The sequence below is a fragment of the Coenobita brevimanus genome, chromosome 71 (assembly GCF_032717465.1).
Source record: "Coenobita brevimanus isolate Jiangsu-jjx chromosome 71, ASM3271746v2, whole genome shotgun sequence".
In the NCBI taxonomy this organism is placed as follows: Eukaryota; Metazoa; Arthropoda; class Malacostraca; order Decapoda; family Coenobitidae; genus Coenobita; species Coenobita brevimanus.
The window spans coordinates 3,157,869-3,182,697 of record NC_137024.1 but is presented as its reverse complement, the minus strand read 5'-3'; the positions used below and the strand labels follow the sequence as shown (position 1 = coordinate 3,182,697).

Genomic DNA, 24,829 nt, shown 5'->3' with positions numbered 1-24,829 from the left:
GCATGCAGCTGTGTGTTGTCTTTAAGTGACTGAATGGAGCGGCGAGTGATCTGAGTGTGGATATGCTTCTGGAAGCTGGTCTGAGGTGGGCGAGGGAGGAGAGATGACAGTATTTGTGTATGGTATCGTGTGCTGGGTGTTGTTTTGATGTTCCTTGGTGTGGGTGGATGTGCTGCCATGTACTGCAGTGGATGTTGTGGGTTTGTGGAGGCTGCAGCAAAAACTGGGTGCCTCTCCTATCTAGGTGATCCTTGACTTTGAGGACTTTGGTTTCTTGATGTAGGTGGTCTGTGGGTGTAGTAGCTGTGCAGCCTGTGATTATTTTTAGGGCCTTGTTCTGTATGGTCTGTAGAGTGTTGTAGTGTGTTTTGGTGAGGTTAGAAGCCCAGGCAGGGGTTGCATAATTCATCACTGAATGTATGTATTGTTTGTATACTGTGGTGGTGGTTTCTTTGTTGTGTGTTGTGTGAGAGGGTTCAAATACCTGGGTAGAGTGACAGAAAAGAGAGGAAAATGTGCAAAAGAAGTGGAAAGTTGAGTGAGAGAAGGAAGGAAAGTAGCTGGTGCTCTCAAGGCCTTAATAAGAAACAAAGGCTTGAGTGTTGCAGCTGCACGAGGCTTACATGAAGGAATATTAGTGCCAACTTTAACATATGAATGTGAGACTATGGTGCGAGGCTTACATGAAGGAATATTAGTGCCAACTTTAACATATGAATGTGAGACTATGGTGTGGCATGAAAATGAAAAGTCAAGAGTAAGAGCAGTGGAGATGGGACTGCTGAGGAATGTATGTGGCGTGCTGAGAGTGGATAGGTCATGTAACAATGTGATTTGTAAAAGATGTGCAGTAAGGAAGTCTGTGGACACCTTAATCGAACAGAGTGTACTGAGATGGTATGGTCATGTGGAGAGAATGGATGACAACAGAGTGGTGAAAAAGGTATATCAGTGAATCTGAAGGAGGGGGGGGGGGGAGGCCAAGAAGAGGGCAGAATGATATGGTGGATGACTGTGTGAGGAAGTTGGTGGGACTAACAAGAGACTGAGCTGGCTGCATGAATTTTGTGTGGAGAAGTGCATGATCAGAGAATTGGCACCCCATTTTAATGTGACAGGGTTTGGATTGGCTCTATCAGATGAAGCCAGGATTTCAAGGGCTTTGAATGATGAGTGAATGGAAGTGTGGCCCAGACTTTGCCTGTATGGACGATGCTACTCTTCACCCTGCCCTTGGGTGGGAAAGGAGGTCCAGATGATGATGATGATGATGATGATGATGATGATGAGTATCTACTGAGAGACTTTTTGAGTGTGGAGTACATAAAGTGATATGTTCTGGGGTTGTTTGTGTGTTTGTTTAAGCCAGTCGCATTAAGGTACGCCGTGATCACAGAAACTGGTATGTAACTACCCAGTGACCCACCACATTAACAGTCTGTATCTTCACATATATTGTCACTCTCCTGTCTGGTCAGAATGGTTTAGTTTGGGGGGATTTAATGCAGTAAGACATTTTTTGTATTCTAAAAACAAAAACAACAGAGCAGGATATGGTTGAACTGTTGAAAAAACTGGACTGTGGTCTTTCTGTGCAAAAGTTGTGTGAAACATATGGTACTGGTCTGTCGACTGTTTACCGTATCATGAAGCAAAGGGAAAAAATATTTAGATCCTATGCAGACAGTGATTCCAAGAAGCAAATGAACATGAGAAAACATGAAAGATTGTAAGAGTCCTGAGCACCACTGAGTGATGATGGAATGTTTTCTACAGCATCAGTGTGATGAAGTGGACTTCTCAGGTACTGTAGCATGTTATTGAACCAGGCTCAGTTGCTCCATAATGAACCTAAACTAGAACATAAGTGTGATTATAGTGAAGGATAATGGGTCAGAGGTGTATTGTTGAAAAATTATCGTGACCTCCGCTGGTCCCTGTTGAATTATTTTGTTACTGTATATGACATACGAGGAAGTAGGTTGCAGCACCAGCCGATCAGGGTGGTATTCTCATGGGGAATGGGAATGCTGATGATAGGGAGTGCTGGAGCTCCTGTTTCATTAGCCACCTGAGTATCTGACCATTCCCCTTTGCTGACCCATTCAGTGTGACACTGATGTGGACAGCAGACCAGTATACTCTCCCAACCAGTCTTCCTATCTCATGCACTACCCTGCATGTATTAACACATCATGCAGCATACCCCATTACACACAGGTGTTGATGCTTGCAAAGGCATGTGGCCAGAAAACTTTGTCCCTGCTGCCTAGTGGCAGACCTACTGAGGGAAGGCATGACGCGGGCTCCGCCAGCATGGTTTTGGGGACCAGGATTGGATGGGGCTCAGATCTGTGCTAGAGGGTACAGGGCATTGCAATTTCCAGGCTGCCACTTCTGCCCAATAGAGAGGGGCCCAAACCCAGGAGTAGTGCCCCAGGAGGCTGCCCTGTAAGTGGGTGAATAATGGCAGGGCAGTTACAGTGCCAAGGTGCGCATGGAAGGTGTCCCTGTAGCTGTCCTGGCAGGGTGCCCTAAGGCCACTGCCACAGCAACTTATCACAGCTGGTGGGTTATGAGTTCCAGGTCCCATGCCTCAATCTGGGGCTGTGCAGGTGGGTGGGGCCTGGGGTCTGTCTCTCCCTCTACTTCATTTTAATGACATGGCAAAAACTAAGAGAAAGCAGAAGCCTGATAATACAGTACTAAATCACCCATGGGGATCAGGGTGGCATCTTGGAATGTGCATAGTGTGAAGGGCAGAACAGGGGACGTGGTCAAGGCAATGATTAGGTGGGTGGATGTTGGCTGTGTATAGAGTTACATATAGGGGAGGATCAACCAGAATGAATGCTGGGAGGGACTGTCATTATAAGATATTTTGGCAGAGAAGGGCAGATGCATATGGTGGTGTGGGTGTGCTGGTTATGGATAAATGGGTGGACTATGTCATAAATGTAGTGAGAGTGAATTAATGGATTATATTAGTGAAAATTTTGTTTGTTAGGGTCACATTTTCATATATGTCAGTGTATGTTCCACATGCTGGCTTGGATGATGTGGAAAAAGATAGATTCTGGGATGACTTAATATGTGTGGTAAGTGGTATGGGGGATGATGAGATTTGTAGTTTTTGAAGACTTAAATGGTCATGTAAGTGAAACAGCTCAAGGATATGAAGGAGTACATTGAAGATGTACATATGGTATGGGACATGAGGAAGGGAAAAGGATACTCGAATTTGGGGAGGCAATGAACATGATTGTGTGCAACATGCATTTTAGGAAAAGGGAAAATAGGTTGATTACATAAGAGTTTGGGGAAAACAGTAGCCAGATGGAATATTTCCTGGTCAGGAGGGCTGATAGGAGGTAAGTGAGGAATGTTAAAGTTATAGGGAGCAAAGAGTGTGTGCAGCAACACAAATTATTGATATGTGACATGGTGATTACGTAGCGGGTGATCAAGAAGGGGACCTATGCACCTAGGAAGAATATATGGAAGTTGAAAAACCAAGCAGTATGGGATGCCTTCTACAGCAAGATAAGTAGAGTGGTGGCTGAACTGGGAGCTGTTGACAGAAGTGTTAATTAACAGTACAAAGCTCTCAAGAACAGTCTCCTGAGAGTTACTAATTCAGTGTGTGGATGGACAAGGAGCCCTCCCAAGACAAAGTAATATGGTGGTGGGATTGAGGGTATAGAAGCTGCAGTTCAGGACGAAAGAAGGCTTTTCCGGGAATGGAAAAGGGATGGTAACAAAGGAATATCTGGCCGCCAAATGTAGGACTAGAAAAGAGGAATACAGGGAAAAATCTCAGTCTCAGACTTTTGCTGAATAACCTAAAGAGTGTTGAAAGGAAGAATATGATATTTAAGGAGGCAAATCAGATGAGGAGGGAAAACAGAGATATCAGAGGTTAGCAGTGTGTGAAGAATGATAAAGGAAAGGTAGTGGTGAGCAGCGGGGATATTAAAGAAGTCTGGAGAGAGCATTACAACCGGTTGTTGAATGAGGAGTTTGACTGAAACAGGGAAAGTCTGAAGTCAGTGGATCCAGTGTTTGGCCACTGGCCTTTGATTGATGCTGCTACTGTGAGCAAGGCAATAGGCAGGATGCAGGCGAGGAAGGCAGCAGGTGTGTCTGGGTTGGCTGCTGAAAGGCTGGAGGCCTCAGGAGATATGGGAGTGGGGTTAGTTACTGACTTGATAAATACAATTATTTATGAGTGTGTTGTCCCAGATGATTGGCTGAAGAGCTTGACTGTAAATATGTACAAGGGGAAGTGTGATGCCCTGGAAAGGGGAAATTATAGCGGCAAAAATCTTTTGGACCAGATAATGAAGGTCATGGAGAGTTCTACAAGGTATGATTACAGAAAGAGTGAATACTGCTGAAATGCAGTTTGGACTTAAATCCTGGCAAAGGGACCACTGATGCCATATTCACTGTTTGACAGCTTCAGGAAAAATATATAGGAAAGAAACAGGATCTATATTTGTTTTTGTTGCTTTGGAGAAGGCCTTTGATAGAGTCCTACAGAGGTGGTGAAGTGGGCTTTGAGAAGGTTTGGGATCGAGAGTGGCTGGTTAGAGTGGTTACGATTATGTATATGGGTGCTTGCATCCGGGTGAGAGTGAATGGAGATTTGAGTTATGAATTTTCTGTGAATGATGGTGTGCATCAGGGGTCAGCCTCGAGTCCCTTGTTTTTTATCATGGTTCTTGAAATCCCCTCTGAACCTGACTTCAGAAATGGACTCCTGTGGGAGATGATGTAAGCTGATGATTTGCTGTTGATTGCAGTGTATGAAAGGGAGGCAGGGGAAAGATTTAGGAAGTGGAGAGATGGTATGGTGCACAAGGACTTGAAAGTAAAGGCAGATAAAATAAAAGTGATGGTATCTGGGGTTGGTGGCAGTGCCATCCAAGAAGAGGGAGAGTGGCCATGTGCGGTTTGCCACAAGGGCATGGGATGTAATTCCATCTCGTGCAGTGTTTATAATAAGTAGGTGCATACAGTAAGAGATATAGTATTTGAGGTAGACTGTGAGATAATGCTGATTTCATGTGCGGAGTGTGTAGGGGAGAGCACGTGGCATTTGTCAGGCATGAAAGGATTGATCTTGCTGGCAAGTCTTGAGTATGTGGAAGTTTTTTTTTTTTTTTTTTTTTTTTTTTTTTTTTTTTTTTTTTTTGGTAGACATGTTATGTGCTGGAGGTGGGGCTGGAGCTAGCTCTGTGGCTTGAGTAAGGAGTGGTCGGAAGAAGTTCAGGGAGCTGTCGCCTCTGTTAGCATTGAGAGGGCTCTACCTCTGTGCTAGGGGATCTTTGTGTGCAGCATGTGTTAGGAGTGTAATACCTTATGGTAGTGAGACCTGGGCAGTAAAGACAGCATTATCTTGCAGCCTACCTCTGATACCACTACATCTCTTGTGCACCCACTTATCACAAACACTGCTCAGGATGGAATTACTTCCCACGTCCTTGTGGCAAATTGCACATCGTCACTCTCCATCTTCTTTGACAGTACCACCACCAACCCTAGATATCATCACTTTTCTTTTATCTGCATTTACTCTTAAGCCTTTGTGCCCTATACCATCTCTTCACTTTCTAATTCTTTTCTCTGCCTCCCTTTCATTCTCTGCAATCAACACCAAATCATTAGCATACAACATTTCCCATGGGAGTCCATTTCTGAAATCACTTGACAGGGCTTCAAGCACCATGATAAACAACAAGGAACTCAAAATTGACCCCTGATGCACACCAACAGTCATGGAAAACTCACCACTCAAATCTCCATTCACTTTTACCTAAGTGCAAGCACCCACGTACATGGCCATAACCACCTTACCCAGCTACTTCTCCATCCCAAGCTTTCTCATTGTCCACTTCACCACCTCTCTAGGGACTCTGTCAAAGGCTTTCTCCAAATTAACAAAAACAAAGTACAGTTCCCTATTCTTTCCTACATACTTCTCCTAACCTTAAATTTTTTGGACTATGTTAATTACGCCATATTTTCATGCTGCCAGTCTGACCAGTCACAGTTATTTCTCTAACAATCATGTCCAAGGACACTGCAGGGTGTGACTAGTCAAAATGGCACAGGAAACTGCATCTCTTCCAGTCTGCCCTTTCATGGCAAGTGGACTAGGCAGAGTAGCTACTGTATAGATGTGAAGCATGTACAGTATATGAAATCACAAAAAGAGGTGTGGTTTACCTGTCGACTGCCTGGAATCCCATCAGTAATATCTGGGTGGTGTGTTGTACCTGTAAGCAGAAGTCAAAGGTCATATACATAGAAATCATTTACATTTTCAGTGTTGTTATAATGCATAATATGCAAAAGACTGCATGATTATATACGATGCTTCTTTCTTCCACTGAAATCTATCAATATGGACTTAATTTACCTGATCCTAACCCCATGCAGACCTGGATACATCAGCTATAACAGAGAAATAAAGTACTGTACTGTAATAATCATTATTTTAAGCTCATTTGAAACTTGCAGGCTAAAATTCACCTTTCAGCTTCAACAAATTGTATGTGTGTGTGTGTTACCTAATTGTTCTTACCTAATTGTATCTTTACAGGAATGAGTCAAGCTCGTACTGTCCCGTGTCTTAAACCATATTTATCGTACATATCCTTAAATTTGTGAATTGTTTTGGCACACACTATTTTACTCGGTAGTGCATTCCATTGATCAATTGCTCTGTTTGGGAAACTGAATTTCCTTACGTCTTTATCACCTCTCTTCTTATGTTAAGTAATCATTTATGTCTATTTTCTCCTTCCCTGATATGCACTTATATAGCATTATCATGTCACCTCTTTTCCTTCTCTCCAGTAAGTAGTATCAGCTCAGGGGACAAGGCATGAGTCATTTGTCTGTAATTCTTTGTAGAGCATTTTCTGTGCACCAGTTCTGCTACTGTGTTCTCATTTCTCTGGGTTTTTGCTTTGGCTGTTGCCCCTTGGATTCAGACCCGTGATCCTTCTGGATGCTTCATACCAATTGGAACGAGTTTTTGGAGTTTTAAGTACCTGTATTTATTTTAGGTCCATTGCACTCCAGTCGGATTGAGCCAGTGAAGGTTTATATCCAAGGGGTGGTTGGGGTTGATTGCTCATGTAATGCCACTCGGAGATGAGTGAGGTTGGTCACTCTCATCTTAACCCCTAAAACGCGGATCGTCGCATTTGCGACGGTCGGCCCAAAGGGCAAAACGGCGGGTCGTCGCGTTTGCGATTTGAGTTAATTTTGAATAACCGCGGGCAAGCAGGCTCAAGCTGGTATTGTCTATCAGTCCCGCCACCCGTGAGCTACTTTTAGCACACTTGACCTTTGTACTACTGACCTCGGTTGTTGCCAAGTCTCATTTTTTTTACCCACGGACACACCGATGCGCGGCCCTCCATCGTCGTGCGATATGGCAACGCGCGGATGGCTGATACGTGTCAATCTGCGCCGTCATCTCGCAAGCACTTTTTGCTATTGGGAAACGCTTGTTTCCCCAGTTGTCACACTGTCATTTTTTCGCGCGGTTTGCCCCAGAATAGCGTCAGTCCACGCAAATCTGCCACGGTGACACCATGTCAGGCTCTAGCTCTTCTAGTTCCGTGCCTTCTAGCCCTCCGAAAAAGGGTTTTGTTACCTCTACGCCCTTCAAAACTTTACCAGTGACTACCAAGGGGCTAAGTGACTTGGCCATAGCATCAGAACTGTTGAAAGCCTCTATGGACTATGGCAGTGACGTGGGTGTTTTGTCTAGCCTGGCTGAATCCGAGACACAATCGAGTGCTGATTCAGGCCCCGAAGTGATTATTTCTGTGCCGGAGGAAACTGTGACTGTGCCCAGCACCTCAACAGGGAAGGCCCCGGTGAAAAGGGGCCTCGAATATGGAAAGGGAGAAAAAAGGAAGAGGAGCGGAGACACAAGTGCACCGCCATTGTCCACTACGCCACGCCACACCACCGCAAGCCCACCACGTTCTCCCAGCCCTCTTCTCTCGTCCTCCTCGTCTGCTGTCCTGTCTCCTGAGTCATCGGAGTCTCCATCACCACCGAGAAAGGGAAGTAGACGAGCAATGTTACGTATGAGAGGTTATCGTAGGCCTAGTGTTTGTGTCAGTAAAGTTAAGTCCCCTAGGCTAACTCCCACTAGGCAACTCAGGAGTCACGCCACCGCGGGTGACCTTGACCCAAGCGATAATGTCCCTCCCACCACCACCACCACCACCACCACAACACCAACACGGCCTGGGATAGCCTCTCCCTTACCTACTATTGCCCAGCCTGCCTCACCCACTCCCACACGACCTGCCTCACCCCCCGCCGCCCCAAGCACCTCCCAGCCTAGGCAGGGAACTTTAGATGCTTTCGTGTGGTCAGAGGGATCAGATTTTGTGCCTGAAGATCTGCCCTTTGACGAAAGTGAGTGTGGACTTCAGGCTGACTTCCTTGTGGACGACGATGGTGAATGTGTTGACTACCTGTTGGCCTTCCTTGACGACGAGGTTATGGAGCACATCTGTACCGAGACAAACAGGTACGAGGGGCAATGTGCGCCAGTTCGCGAAGAAGAAGGTGAGGCTGCGACACCATCCACGTCGCGGATGGCATCATGGGTGCCTTTGACGATCCGCGAGCTTTTTGTATTTATTGGCTTGATGTTGCTTATGCCGCACAACTGGAAGCATAAGTTGGAAGAGTACTGGGGTTCCGACGAGCTGTGCCCAACACCCATATTCAATAAATACATGAGCCGCGATCGTTTTAGGCAGCTGATGACTTATCTTCACTTCGCGAATAATGATGAGCCTTCCCAAACTGACCCATTATGGAAAGTGAGGGGAATCCTGAACATGATCAAAGATAAGTTTACGAGGTTCTTGCGCCCTTTCAAGAAAGTCGTGATTGACGAGTCTTTGGTATTGTTCAGGGGCCGTCTTCGGTTCGTCCAGTACATTCCAAGCAAACGCCACCGCTTTGGAATCAAGTTTTTCGTGCTGTGCGACTGCAAGACGGGGTTCATCCTTGACTTCGTCATCTACACCGCCAGCAATGTCGACTTGGATAAGACTGACCCCCTTGGATTCTCTGGTTCTGTGGTGAAAGTGCTTTTGGAAAAGTACTTTGGCGAGAATCATGTCCTGTATACGGACAATTACTATACAGCTCCAAAACTCGCCAAGTACCTTTCTGAACACGGCGTCGGCTCCTGTGGCACTGTCAGAAGTAACAGGGCACATTACCCTGCCTTCCCAGAGGCTGAAAAGTCAAAGCGGGGAGACGTGCACCTGAAGAAATCTGACAAGATGCTTGCGATCAGGTGGCATGATAAGAGAGTCGTGAACATGCTCACCACAGTACACAAGGGTGAAATGCTGGCAACAAGGAAGGTCGACAGAAGGACTGGCGAGCCTGTGATGAAGCCTGATGCTGTCATTGACTATAACGTCAATATGCGGCTGGTGGACAAGTCGGATATGATGATTGGAGAGATTGACTGTCTGAGGAAAAATCGTCGTTGGTACAGGAAGGTGTTCTTGCACTTGATTGACATGTGCATGTTGAATGCCTTCATCCTGTATAAAATCAAGAACAGGAAGCCAGCCAACTACTCTCTCAGAAGATTCTCCAAGACTTGTGTCTACCAGCTGCTTCAGCGTTACGGCCAGGTGCTTTCTACAGGTCCCAAACGCCACCCTCACACACCTCCAGACCGCCTACAGTGTATGGCATACCTTCAGCGACACCGCCTGGAGCCACTGCCAGCCACTGCAAAGAGGGGGAAAGCACTGAGGAGGTGTCATGTGTGCAGCCACACTACCAGGCAGGAAAGAACTTTTAGGCGCACCTCCTTGCAGTGCAAAGAGTGCAAAGTTCCCCTCTGTGCTTACCCGTGTTTTTTCGACTACCACAGCCTAAGTAGATTTTGAAAATAAGGGTAAAAATATTGGGAAAAATACTGAGAGTGACAGTGATAATATTGTTTAGTTTTCTTTTACGTGCTGACAGTGACAGCCTGATGAGTGTAAATTAGTGTATGTACTTGTAAAAGCACTGACAGTTACAGTGTTTTTTGTTGTAAATAATTGTACATAGTAATCATATAAGTATTGTGAGTGACAGTCACTCCAGTGTAAAAAGATAAAAGCATATTTTCCTATTCTATGTTCTGAAAGTGAAAGTTTTTTGTGTATAAAATATTATTTTTATAACACTGGACAGTGACATTGATGAATAAGGCAAAAAAAAAAACAGATACAGTGAAAGTGAGCGATAGAAATGAAGTGCGAGTGGCCGACAGGAGCGAGAATAAAGTGCCTGCCGTAAGGCTGAATAAACTCGCGCCGCAGTGGTCTTCCTCAGTCCCAATCCACAATACTGGCAGTGACATTGATTTTTATGACCGTAATAGTGACAGGCAAACGTTTGCGAAGTCCTATGATGGAAAAAAAAGGAGTATACGTGTTTTTTGCCGAGAAAAGGCAAATGTGACAATATTGACGGGAAGATCGCCACCGCGCTGCATGTCGGCCGTGCGCTCCGTTCATTTTAGCCTTATTTTCAGTTCTTATTTACAAATACGGATTCCAAACAACCTGTACGTTGTTGCATAAAGTGTACTGTGACAGATTGAGGCTGTGGTAGAAAGAAAACCGGGTTTCTGGAGGTGTGAGAGTGAAGACTTTGTTACCCAACTTTGCAAGTCTTCACAAGTCCTTTGGTAGTCAACGAAGGCTCAACATGTGGCTCAGGAGATAGCTGAATGTAAGTAATATATGTCATAAAAATTTTAATGCTCTAGCGTTAATCTATGATTTTTGGCAAATATTTTTCCACAGGTACTCAGACCCCGCTACAACCCCGCCACAGGGGGGGGATCGCGCGTACACAGCCGCGTTTTAGGGGTTAAATGTCGGGACCAACTGCCTAGCCTCGGGCTCCTACGCTCCTCATGGGGCAATGTAGGATTGGATGATGGATGGATGGACTCACTCTCTCTACTTCTTATCCCTCCCTTTTTCCTCATGAGTTTACTAGCTTGCATTTAAGTTAGTTACATTCTCCTTTTTTAGGCTTTTTCTGCCTTATTGTTTATAGTGTTGGCTGATTTCAATTGTCTCTGCTTCCCTCCATCTGCATGGTTTTTAGCTTCCATGGGTGCTTTCTTTTTCAAATGGATGGCAACTCTGTTTACTGAGAAGATACAAGAGTTCTGGCACAACCTGGACCCTTAGTCTGAGTGGACCAAGGCTGGTGAATATTTTCAGCGAATAAAAGTTTAATTTACTTGCGCAAACAATTTAGTGCTTTCCATGGTCCTCCCTTTTTTTTCCTCAGCTTCCATCCCTCCATCACATCTTTCCTTTCCCTTATTCAAAGGCAACTTGGGTAAGACAAACAAATGATTCATACCTTGTGCATTGAATGTAACACTACTTATCAAGGCTGTAGAAGAATGATGAGGGTAAATTCACAGGGGCTGAGTGCCTGGTTGATGTTTTTTATATACTGTACTGATTTTTTTCCCGCCATAACAATAAGATATTAGAATGTGTAATCTAGGCCTTGTTCACTTTGTTTCTTTTCACTTATAAAGGTTCCAGCATGCTTGCATTCGTCGGCCTTCGTCACCAAATGGCAGCTCTCCATGCTCCTTGATCTCTTGCAACCTCTCTGTTCTGTACCTTAACCCTGAGGTCATACTCTATGACGTCATCCAAGGCCCTTTTTTTTTTTTTTTTTTTTTTTTTTTTTTTTAATGCAAGGAAAAAGGAACCAAAGGCCAGGAGCCCACAAACTGTTCCTTCTAAGAAAAAAACAAACAATTCAAAAGAGAGCCAAATTCAAGATCCGATCATTTCGAGATGCCTCAACACACTGCGTTTGAAAGACTGGAGATCATATAGGAAGCAGGAAATACAGACAGAGGGAGACAGTTCCAGAGTTGACCTGTTGCATAAATGAAACCCTGGGAGTACCGGTTAACTCTTGCATTAGAGAGTTGGACAGAAAAGGGACGAGAGTTTGTCGCTAGACGGGTGCTACGTGCCCATCTTACAAGTGGAGGGATGCAAGCAGACAGTTCAGAGGAGCAGTGACCATTGAAATAGCGATAGAAAAGAGATATGTAATACATAACTACTGTACTCAGGTGCAAAGCTCTCTTACCCAACAAATAAAAGGTTTTATTCTAAAACCCAACAAACTGAGAACAAGGCTGACCTATGCACCAATGGGACTATGGTATGTCTTTTGAAGTTTATACACAATGTATGTGAATATGTATACTTACATTTTAATTATCATTTTTTCTACTGTTAGAACTACCATTATACATAGGTAAATGCACTGACACAGCACTACCATTAATACAGAAGTAAATGCACTGACACATCAAGGAGGTGAAGGAGATATGGAACTAGAGAGAAAAGTAGTGCGGAATACAAAGTTTGAACTCACTAAAGGATACAAGTCTGATGAGGGAGAAAACAGAATGTGATTGTAAATATGTACAAGAGGCAGAGTGATGTCCTGGATGATTAGAGGAAGAGTGAATACTGATAAGACGTAGTTTGGGTTTATGCAGGCAAAGGAACCACTGATGCTATATTCATTGTTTGACAGCTTCAGGAAAACTATACAGGAAAGAAAAGGGATCTGTACTAATTTGGAGAAGGCCTCTGACAGAGTCCCTAGGGAGGTGGTGAAGTAGGCTTCAGAAGGCTTGGGATTGATTAATCTCTGTTTAGAGTGGTTATGGCAATGTATGCAGGTGCTCACACCCAGGTAAGAGTGAATGGAAATTTGAGTTATGAGTTTTCTGTTAATGCTGGTGTGCCTCAGGGGACAGTCTTGAGCCCCTTGTCATCATGGTGCTTGAAGCCTTCTCATGTGACTTCAGAAATGTTCTCATCTAGATATTATATGCTGATGATCTGGTGTTGACTGCAAAGAATGACAGGAAGGTGAAGGAAAGATCTGGGAAGTGGAGAGATGGTATGGGGCACAAGGACTTGAGAATAAATGCAAGTGAAACAAAGGTGATGGTATCTAGGGTTGGTGGCAGCACTGTCAATGAAAAGTGAGAGTGGCCATATGCGATTTACCACAGAAGCGTGCGATGTAATTCTTTCTTGTGCAGTGTTTGTGATAAGTGGGTGCATAAAATATGTAGTGGTATTACAGGCAGACTGTGAGACAACGCTGATTTCATGTGTGCAGTATGTCGTGGAAAGCGTAAGGAGATTATCAGGCATGAAAGGATTAATCTTGCGGGTGAGTCTCTCAAGTATGTTTTTTTTTTTTTTTTTTTTTTGAGACTTGTTTCGTGCTGAAAGTGGAGATGGAGTTAGTTCTGTGGCTGGAGTGAGGAGCGGTTGGAAGAAGTTCAGGGAACTGTTGCCTCTCCTGACATTGAGAGGGCTCTCTCTCTGTGCTAAGGGATCTTTGTATGCAGCACATGTCAGGAGTTTAATGCTGTATGGTAGTGAGACCTGGGCAATAAAGGAAGAGGATATTTGCAGGCTCAAATGTACAGAAATGCCAATGATTTGATGGATGTGCAGTGCGTCCTTGAATGCGAGGCCTAGGGGGGCTAGGTTTATGACGGAGGAATTAAGAGGAAGGATGCGACTAGAGTATACTGCTGTTGTGATGAGAAGAGGTAGACTGAGATGGTCTGGGTATGTGGAGGGGATGGGCGATGACAATTGGGTGCAGAAAGTGAGAAATGGTAACATTTGGGGTTGGGCTGCAAGTGGCAGACCATTAAAGACCTGGGATGAGGTCATAGAGTGTGAACTCAGGGATGAGGGATTGAACTTTTAGGCTGCCAGAGAGCAACATGGAAAGCCACCATTAGGTGACCAAGGCCAATGCATGCAAGCATGCTGGAGCCTTTATAAACGAAACAAAATGAAAGGAGATACCTAAGCTACCGTCATACCTACACCAATGCAGTACTGTTTACTTTACACATTAATCTGTCATGTAGTACGGCAGTGCTGAAAGTGGTGTAAATACTGTAACTCAAATTACTGTACAGGACAGACCTTACTGTATGTGCCAGTTATACCAAAAATGTAAAAACTGACTGAGGGAACTTAAGAAACAGCTTTCCTCACACACTTGTCACATAATCTCCAAACTTGACACTGGTGTTAAACCAGTGTTTAGAAGCCTCATGTCTAGTAAAAGATTAACAGTAAGTACCGTCATGCCAAAAATTTCTGACAAACAGTATAATATGTAAATAATAAACAAAAAATATATACAGTAACCCAGTATACAAATAATCAAACAACTATGTATTCAAAGTACTGTACTTGCAAAAACAGTGAAGCTTACTACAATGCAATTCCCAGAATCCAAAATAGTTGGGATCAAGAGGCTTTTGGAAAACTGGAACTGTAGCAGTCCCATCAGTTAGAGGTATAGACACTCACCTTATTGGCATTCCCTTTATCAATCCCTGTGTCCAAGCTCATATTTATTAGTCATGGTTCTGAGTGAAAACTAGGCAATAAACAATAATAATTTTTTTGTTCAAGGGACCAGATCACAATACAAAAAAAATTATTAGATCAATCTTGTGGTTTAAGTGAGTCCAGTTTGATCTGGCTTGGGTTACTGTAGACTACTATGGCACTTTTTCATTGTAACAGTGATCCTGAACACTAAACCAGGTGTTTTCTGGTGGTAAATATGAACTTCAATTAATTTTTAAGATTTAACTGGTTAAATCTTAAAAATTAATTGAAGCTCACTTTCAAAATTCTGTTAGAAAACTGGTATTTGGAAATCTGGAATGTAATTTTTGGGGATTGCACTGTAGTCCCACTTTATCTAAAAAAAAAAAAAAGAAAAGAAAAATCACCATCAATGTTGACATCAAGTTCACTTACATGTATATCAACTGCAAAGTATTACTAAGGCCTAATGTAAAAAGTACATGACCTGGCTCTGACACACAAAAACAATGCAGCTGATTTCAGTACGAAAACCACAATACAGAGCATGAGGATTCTGTGGAACAGCCACAATTACTTTATCACACACAAAACAGTGGTGCTAGTAAACTTCACAAATACCAAATTTACCTCAAATAAAATTTTTCATGTAGATTACTGTGCAGTGCATACATACAACATCACAATGCAACATTCACTGTACAGCTGATGCATACAACAGTCTACAACTGGGACAACTAGCAAGGCAATAAGCAGGTACAACATGGACAAGTTGGATGTGCAGGGAACACTGACCGTGTGAGGTGTACGAGTACTGATGGTGGGTGACACGTGACACCTGTGAGTGGTGGCCCCCATGGTGTGGGGTGTGCTGGACTACCTGGTGGTGATGGCTACCCATGTGCCCTCCTTGCAGCACGAACTGATGAGGCATGCTGGGCTGGTGGCCACCTCCACCCCAGCCTGGCTCCCCATACCGTGCACGGCTGGGGGGCACAGGGGGGCGGGCCACAACCATTGGGGGGGCTGATCTAGGCAGTGGGGGTAAGTCTGCAGAGAAGCCACCAACAATACACACCCATATGTAAAAGTGTGTCAACACTAAAGGCATAACACAAAACAAATGCTACAGCCACATACACAAGCATTAAGCATAAGAGTAAAAGAAGCCAAGTTTGAAGCCAGCTTTGTTAAGAGCCAATTGTAAAAGCATAGTACACCTGCAATTTCCAAAAACCCTTTAACTATTGTTCACATGATCCGGGTTTCAATTAAAATAAAAAAATTTTCAAGGGTTGTCATTATTGAAGGTGCCATTATGCTTAGGACAGGACACGTTAAGGTAAAATACAGTAAGAGAAGGCACTGACAGACTGAGGTAATGTAAATCAAGCATAACGGATGTGTTAGGGAAGTTTCTTCCGTATTAGTAAATAAAACTTAAACTTAAACATATCCAAAATTCTGATAATCAGTGTTTATGAACAAATCTGGATATATGATTGATGAAAGTGATGAATGACTAGTATTTGAATAAATACATGCAACAGCTGAAATAACGTTTACCATACAGCACTTTCTGGGGTAATAATAATAATGATACAGCCAGTAAATATTGATATCCAAGGGGTGGTTGGGGTTTATTGCTCACGTAATGCCACTCAGGGATGAGTGAGGCTGGTCACTCTTATCTTAAATGTCAGGACCAACGTGCCTAGCCCCGGGCTCCTACACTCCTTATGGGGCAACATAGGATTTGATGATGAATGAATGAATGAATAATAAATAATGATAATACAGTAATAATAACAATATGGTCTTTTGTTCCTCACAAGTGCAAGTTCTTTCAAAGGAATTCTCTAGCATTAGACATACTGTAAACACCTTTAGATTTTCTGTACTAGAAATTTAACATCATTTGTATACAATAAAAACTTCATATGAAGAAGTGGTCAACACCATCCCTCTCAAGGCCACAGCTTCTTAAGAGGAGAAAAGAAATGAGCGGTCTCTTAAAGATTCCACCAAGGTCAACTGTCTCATGGATAACAGCAATTCATTCTGAAACTTAGGGGCCACACAGAAACACGACTGCTCAGAAAGTGACTGATGAACAGCTCCTGGTTCCTTGAGGCACAAAGTATCATCTTCACTTCACAGGATTACATGGAAGTGCAGGAAGTAAGTTTAAAAATAATGAAGATTCTATGCTCCTCACTGTTATCCATATGTCCTCCATGTATTTTAATTGCAAGTTTGTGTGTCATTCTTCAAATTCATGACAACTCATTACAAAGACTCAGCTTTTTCCTGGTGCTTTTTATTGTAAGTTTCTGTTTTGCAAAAATCAAAACAGACATACCATACTGTACTTTATGCTTTAAGTAATCACAGTCATCATAAATACTGTATATTTGGATCTTTAATTACTGCATCTATCTATCTATCTTTCTATAGCCCGAAGCCCTAATCCTACTGCATACACTTGAAATTAGAACATTCTTTCATCTTGTGTAAATCACACTGAACTACAATTACATAATCCTTTCATTTACTAAGCACTTAAATATGCAAAAGGTTCCTCTTCCCATAACTGGGGACTAGAGTTTTTTAACTGGGTCACTGTACAATTTTGTTATGTATTCAAATACTGCAGGGATTCTGCCAAAAAACTGCTGGCGACAGTATTAACAACAGAGGAGTATAACACTTTTTAGCTTGTGGAAAATCCTCCATTTTACCAAGAAACTACTGCCATAGCAACTTTCCGTTTCTTCTGGAATACTGCAGTGTATGAATGGTGGAAAAATTCAAAATGGCAGCATAAAACTGTTAGTCTGAATGAAATGAGTAAAATTGTCCAAATATCCTTTATACAGCAATTTCAATATAGTGTTTTGAGGAAAAGTGTAGTAACCTCCAATAAAAAATTACTCCTCAAAATTACCACACTTAAAATCTGCAAATAGTGCCTGTAGTGTACAGTATTACACTTATTTTAGGGAATGAATGGATCTTGAATTTGTGTCTCTGTTATAATGTTTTATTCTTTCTTGAAGAGAGCAATCTTGTGGGCTTCTAGCCTTTGGTTTCTCCCCCCCCCCCCCCCAAAAAAAAAAAAAAAAAAAAAAAAAATGGGTTTCTGGATCATCCAGGCATGAACCTGAAGGACATCAGCTATTACAGCTGGGCATACACAGGATCTTTCATTGGGGTTATGTTGAAAGTTGCTATTGTTGTTGTTCTTGCTTAATCCCAGTCTGTCTGGCTAGGCAAACCCATTAATCACAGGTAAGCAACTGCTTCTGTGGGGCTGTCCTACAGGTACTGTACAGTACATACACCATGTAGGAATAAAGTGACTGATTGTGGTTGACAGCACTTTACCATGGTTAAATCAGAATCCAACCTCACAGCAGGGTGTGGCGAATTGAGAAGGTTTGGACTGCGGCTGCTGCACCCAGGGTGCACATGCCATCATATGTAGGGTCCTCATCAGTGCCTCACAATGAAAGTTATTACAGTATTGTGCGTGAGGTGTATGAGATGGGTGAGTGTGCTGTAATGATGCAGTTTTAATGCCCATCACTACCCTCTTAGGGAGGGTCTAGGATGTTTTCCCTATTTACAGGGGTTTTGCTGAAGTATGTTGGAATCTGCAAATGTATGCCATTTCTGCTGTCAACCAGTGGCCACTGGGTGGGATTTAATGCTTGACCACTCAATAATGGGCTCTATTTAGTCCACTACAACATACAGCCTGGGAGAGGAGGCTGTAAAGTGAGGGCAGAGTGGATTGTTTGTGCACTGCATTTTATGGTGGTTCCGACACTACAAGAACATTTAACAATACAGTCTGGTACTGTATTCTCTGTTTAAAGGAAGGACAGGATTCTGTAGGACTAATATTAGAAGGTGTCAAAAGGTATACTGTTTTGCTAAAGCTTTTATAAAGCTGCAGTAGCCATGACTTTATACAGCATATTATACAGTATATATCTATATCTATATATACAGTACACTATATATATAAAGATAGGTACTGTACTGATAAATAGATATGGATATGTACTGATATATGGATATGGATATAGATAAACAGACAGATGGATATACATTGCATGTCCTAATCCTAAGGATTTCTTTTTTCTCTTAACAATTTTGCATGTTTCTCTGCTGCTATACTGTGCTTAATACTTGATTTAATGTCCTTAAAATACAGGAAAAATTATGCTGAATCCACTGGCATACATAATGTATGGAAAAGTTCGAATAGGCAAGGATACTAAGGGTCAAATTCTGGAGGAGTCTGACCCCAAATTAATATGTCCTATAGAAATCTCATAATTTCTTATACAAATTCCACTTATTCATAATTTTTCCCAGTCCCCAAAGCCTAGAACAAACGATCAACCATGTGGTTAAGCATTCATTTCCAAGCAAGGGTGACTGGTTTTGTCAAAGAGAAGCATTCAGCTGCAAAGTGCAACACGCTGTTTATTTCACTAATGTGGAATGGTGAGAATTCTAATATGGGTCTCTTTTGTCTAAATGTGTGTAGACTGATGCTGTGTGCTGGTGTAGTCCACTGCACTGTGTCATGTGCATATGAAGGGAAGAATGGTACAGTAAGGTATATCCTTAAAACTAGTTAACATATATTTTGCAGATTTTATCACTTGTGAGTTTCCTGTACACCAGGAAACCATTTACTACGCTGGGTGGTAACCATATACAGTAACCAAATTTTGGTGCCTGGTGTTTTAGTGGGTAATTATTGCGCTCCAATAGGATTGAGCTGGTGAAGATTTATATCCATTGGGTGGTTGGGGTTGATTGCTCCTGTAATGCCACTCAGGGATAAGTGAGGTTGGCCACTCTCATCTTAAATATTGGGACCAACTGCCTAACCCCGGGCTCCTACGCTCCTCATGGGGCAATGTAGGACTGGATGATGGATGGATGGGTTTACAACTGCCACTTTTCAGCTATTATTTTTAAATCTAAATGTGTGAGAAGTCAAGGCATGAGAACTGCTTGGCAGGCATTTCTGCACTTGCACTTGCTCGCACCATACCAAGCACTGGCTGGCATGTCTTATATCTTATTATATCATCATTTCATTGCTGTCATTTCATTAACTTATCATCATCAAAAGCACTAACAGCAGGAGAGGGGCTGACACAAAATGAAGGAAATGGGGCAACAGCACTGGAATGGTGAGTAAACAGTATGAAAGTGTACTTTACTGTACTGTTCATTTCATATTATTCTGCACTGTGTTTATAAACATGTTATAAAATCTGCTTACAATGTCTTACGGACTGGAAAGAGCTTTCATGTTGTTATATGTTGTGTAAGCTATATGGACTTTGGATAGTTTCACCATGAGTCTCTACACTATAACCTAAACCTCACAAATTTTCAGCTTACACTATATTGTATGGTCAAAGTGTAACCTTCAACAATGGTTGCAAATCACTGACCACTCTCAGAGTGTGATGAAAAGAGAGAGAGAGAGAGGGGGGGGGGTGATTTAATTACTGCAAGCTTATTTATTACAGTACCACACCACAAAGTGCCATTAACTTTATTCCAAATATGCTTAGTCATGACATTAAGGTTACCATTAAAAAAGAAAGTATGATTATAGTCTTTGACTTCAGCTTCTACAAATCATGCTGTACTTGATTTACAGTGTTTGTATGAAGTTTATCTTCTATGATAATACAGGCAGTCTGAATTATGATAAAGTAATAATAAAACCAATCTTCATTTATATCAGAGATAGAAATCCACGAATGAAATAATCACTTCTGATATACCTGTATTTGCTTTGTTCTTAGTTTACAATAGTTCTACTTAATCACTGTCCAGCTGCTGCAACTGCAGCCCTACTGCCAGATTCATATTTTCATAACCTGTCCTAAATATGGAATATTAGTCTTAAATGCATACTTTTAACCGATTTTCCTCTCCTTCAAAAATTCTCAAAATAAAGCACTTAAATTCGCAGTGCCAGCTATCCCTACTTCATGATATACTGATATTTACAAGACTGTATTTCATTTCACCAACACAATTTATTTTTAACCAATTTATAGTTGAACATGAGATCTTTTGTTTAAAAGATATTTGTCTATTGATCATCCTCAGATAGTTATCTGGCCACAAGAGCCCTAAAGAGTACTTGCAAATCTTATTACTTGAAATATAATTCATAATCACACTACAGGTATTAATCTCTCAGTGATTGCAATGTGTGTTGTACTCGCTGAAATTCACTCACTGCCCTCTGAAATCTCAATAACTTTCTGGCAAAAGAAAATATGCCAGTAATCAGCAAGTATTCTGGCTACTGCACAATCCCTTATCAGTGAAGGATGACCTTAAGGAGAGGATCTCTGTGTATTTCAGACCCAAACCAGTAATTACTACTTCCTCCTCTGCTTCTTTATCTACCTCACTATGATACAAGTACAACCATACCCCAATATCCAGCATTGTTGTGTACCAGTGGGAGTGTTCGGTCGAGGAGTATGTCGGATATCGAAACAATTTTCCCCATAAGATACTGCAGAAGGGCCAGAGATGCAAAGCAGACGCAAACCCAAGCTCTCATATACCTTAATCAACAGATACTGATACAGAGACACCATAGGTAATGTTATCCTCATAAACAATACTACTGCTAAAAAATGACATCAAACATCTCGTGCAGGAAGTAGGGTGGTGGGACATGCAGTGTTCAACGCCACTTCAGGGCAACTGTCTGACAGTGACAACCAGGCAGGCAACTGGCAGCCTGCCAAGCAGGGGTTGGGGAGGATGGGGGGATGGGGAGGGAGACAAGCAGGGGAGGGAGACAAGCAGGGGTGGGGGAGGGTGGGGGGATGGAGAGGAAGACAAGCAGGGATGGGGGAGGGTGGGGGGATGGTGAGGGAGACAAACAGGGGTGGGGAGGGTGGGGGAACATGGAAGGAGACAAGATAGCCAAACTGCTCTACTACCCCCCCCACTAATCTCACTCACTCACCACACACACACACATGGGAGACAAGTGGGGGTGGTGGAGGGGATAGGGATGGAAACTTGTCAGGCAGTGCTGAGTGTGGTGGGGGATGGAGGAGGGACTAGGGGGGGGGGAAAGAGAGGGGATGGTGGGAGGACAGGAAGACCGGTAGTGCCACGTTTCACACCAAGGACTAGCGAGGTGACGGACATTCAAATTGTTTGGAGAGTGGGAATGTTCCCCATTTCTTGTGTTCGGTCTAGTGAAGCACCGGTTATCGATGCGCTGGATAATGGGTATGGGTGTATACAGTATATAGATTCTGCAAAAGAAACTGGCTGCTATGGCTCAAAATACAATGGCCAGGAGTGGCCTGTTGCAACTCTGATGCATGCCTTACTATTAGCTCAGTCTCTGGTATCATCTGGCATCTCTCTAGGCTTCCTTCAAACAAATGCTGTGTTTAAGCCTAAGTCACTCACTTGCTGAGCTACAGGTAGTATTGCAGATTTAACTCATAGCCAGAACCCTGGGATACTGCTTCACCCTGTATTTGATAGTGCATGCACTCTAGTGATTACAAATCAGTGTTACCACTCTAACTACTGAGGAAAAGGCTTATATTCTTGCCCGGAAGCAGGAGAACATCCTTACTAATGAAACATCGCAACAAACTGGATAGTCAGAACAGTCATTGAGAAGAGCGACCACCAGTGCCCATGGCCTTCCACTAAATGTTTCCCTGTCAAGAAAACCTTGTTCAAGATAACTACTCAAGACAATGAAGGCTACAGACAATCTCCTAAGGCATAAGATGCTTCAGTCTCTCATATTATGGCTACACAGTTCAAAGTTAATCATTCTGAGCTCCAACAATATTTCTACCTGCACCATCCAACACCTGCAACAGGACCTGAACCTGTTATCATGCTTGTCGGCCAAGAAACCACGTCTGATCATACAAATTCACCAGAAATGGATTGGCTTTGCAGGCAAATATAAATATTGGACCTCAGATGACTGGAGGAAGGTGATGTTCTCTGATGACAGCACCTTTATGTATTTTCGTCCTTATATTTGGTGTGTACGGAGGCCTCACAATGTCAGTTGCTACAACCCCCACTACACACAAAAGACTGTCAAACAGTGATAGTGTAATGATGTGGGGTTGTTTTAGCAGGGAACTGGGCAGGGGAGGCCTCTATTCCTTTCTAAAAACACAATGATGAATGCTGACCAGTATATGCAGGTGCCAAACAACCATCTCCTGCAATTTTTTGACATTCATGGTTGCACATATTTTATGCAAGTCTCTGCTCCATGACACAATTCAGGTCATTCCTATGAAGTGCTGGATTGACCAGGTAACTCTCTGGATCTGAATCCCATAAAAAATGCAGGGAATTTTATGAAGTTCAAGCTTACATCATGCAACACTTTGACAGTGTTTCACCATATGAATGAGATTTTCAACATGTGAGTCAAGGAGATAAATGCAGAATACTTCCAAAATTTATCAGACAGCATGCCCTAATGCCTCCAGTTTGTAGTCGAGGCCAAGGGCAACATGACTAAGTTATCAGGATGCAGTTATGCTGCATAATTTTGTATTATTATTAATGTATTCCCTTAAGTGCGTGTTTTTTTTCTTTACTTTTTCCCTGGGCAGTCAATTTCTTCTGTGGAATCTTCATAACCCCCCCCCCCCTTCTGTCTGTCTTCCATGGCTGAACCATCTCAAGCTACATTTCTTTATATTTCCTCACTACACTCCTTATGAACCCACTAGATCAGGGTTTTCCTACAGTCCTTGGACACCTAATCCTCAAACTCCCCATCTAGTTTATTACATAACAGCATGCGCATGAAATGTCTAATGCCCCCTTATCCCATTTTCTTATGCAGTGATACCCCCATACAAGTAGAATAATATTCTTATTTGATACTGCCAGATAGTCAGGTAATTCCCTTATCTCATCTTTATAATCTAGAAGCAGCAATTTCTCAAGAACATGTTTACCTCTTCATCTTCACCTAGGAATAACAACCCCATCTATGTCCTTTATTTGTTCTAGTTACTGGTATAAAAGCTCAATACATAATATTCTGGTCATTTTGGTAATTCAGCAAACTTTTGAATAAAACTATATAAGTGAGGAAAACAGATAATATCTGCAAAGAATATTACTATACATATCCTGTAACAGTTAATTCAGTGCCAACTGCTACAATATATTAACACTAATTAAATAAATAAATAGGAAAAGCAGGATAATGGTTTATGCAAACATATAACCTTGTGAGAATGAAGGACATGGGACCACAGATTAGTGTAGTACTTGCCTAACTCATGCAACTATACCCTTCCTTTCACTTCTGATGACAGCCAAGAACCCTTGCTTAAATGTAATGCTTGCAGCCCCAGACTCCCCTCCTGCCCCTACTTAAGCCCTAAAAATGTATGGACCTTTGTTTTCTGAAGTCTGCTTAAACCCCTGCCATACAAGCCTCAGTAAGTCAATATTAACATGAAGGTTTTTAACCACCTGTAATGATGATTTTTGCAGGACTGGGGACTTAGTTTGACCCTACAATATGGACTATTTTTCAATAACAAGCAAAAAGTATTTTGTTTCATTAATGGTATATCCATTATTTACAATGTAAGTAAATAATACATAAAGCAAAATGATATGTCAAAGCTTGTTAGAAGGTTCTGATACAAAATATTTGCTGCCTTATTAACAGGAAAACTGTAATGGGGGAGCTTTCAGAGTGCTGAGTCATCACAAACTCAGTCCTACACCAGTCCTTTGCTGGTTAGCATGCTTGTAATAGTCATGGATTATTTTTACTCCCATGTTGAACTACGAGATATAGTAATGACACACAACTGAAATTACTACAATATTACCTTGAAAAATCAGAAACAATAGGAATGATCTTAATTTTTAAAATTTTGTGACTTGTGATTGTAGACTCGCTACTCAAATGTCAGTCTTTCAAACTTTGCCTTGCACAAATTCTATTTGTTTTATCAGACATTGTTGATGATCACTAAAATAAGTTTAGGCCTGCTAATTAACCATTATTAACATCTGTCACTGTACCAACAATCACTGCATTAAGTGAAATTTAATATTTTGTAAATTTAGGCCTTCAACATATTATGCAGAGACTAGTGCATTTGCACAAAAAGGACAGTCCTGAATGTAAGATGAGGCCTCTGCCAACTTGCACATACCAAAACATACCACTCAATCAATACGAAACCCATGCTTGCTCTGAATGTGTTCAGCTAATTCTGTATTTAACAACA

The 24,829-nt window shown here is 42.3% G+C and overlaps 1 protein-coding gene across 1 annotated transcript in view; it reads right to left on the bottom strand.

Moving 5' to 3' along the window:
* The window catches only part of kst (spectrin beta chain, non-erythrocytic 5 kst), a 211,455-nt gene that overhangs the window by 4,438 nt on the left and 182,188 nt on the right, over positions 1–24,829 (bottom strand). Inside the window, exons 62-63 of the mRNA XM_080277991.1 lie at positions 15,294–15,548; positions 6,232–6,281 (exon numbers count right to left, since the gene is read on the bottom strand). Coding sequence (XP_080134117.1) covers positions 6,232–6,281; positions 15,294–15,548 — 305 coding nt within the window. The remainder of the gene's footprint in view (positions 1–6,231; positions 6,282–15,293; positions 15,549–24,829) is intronic.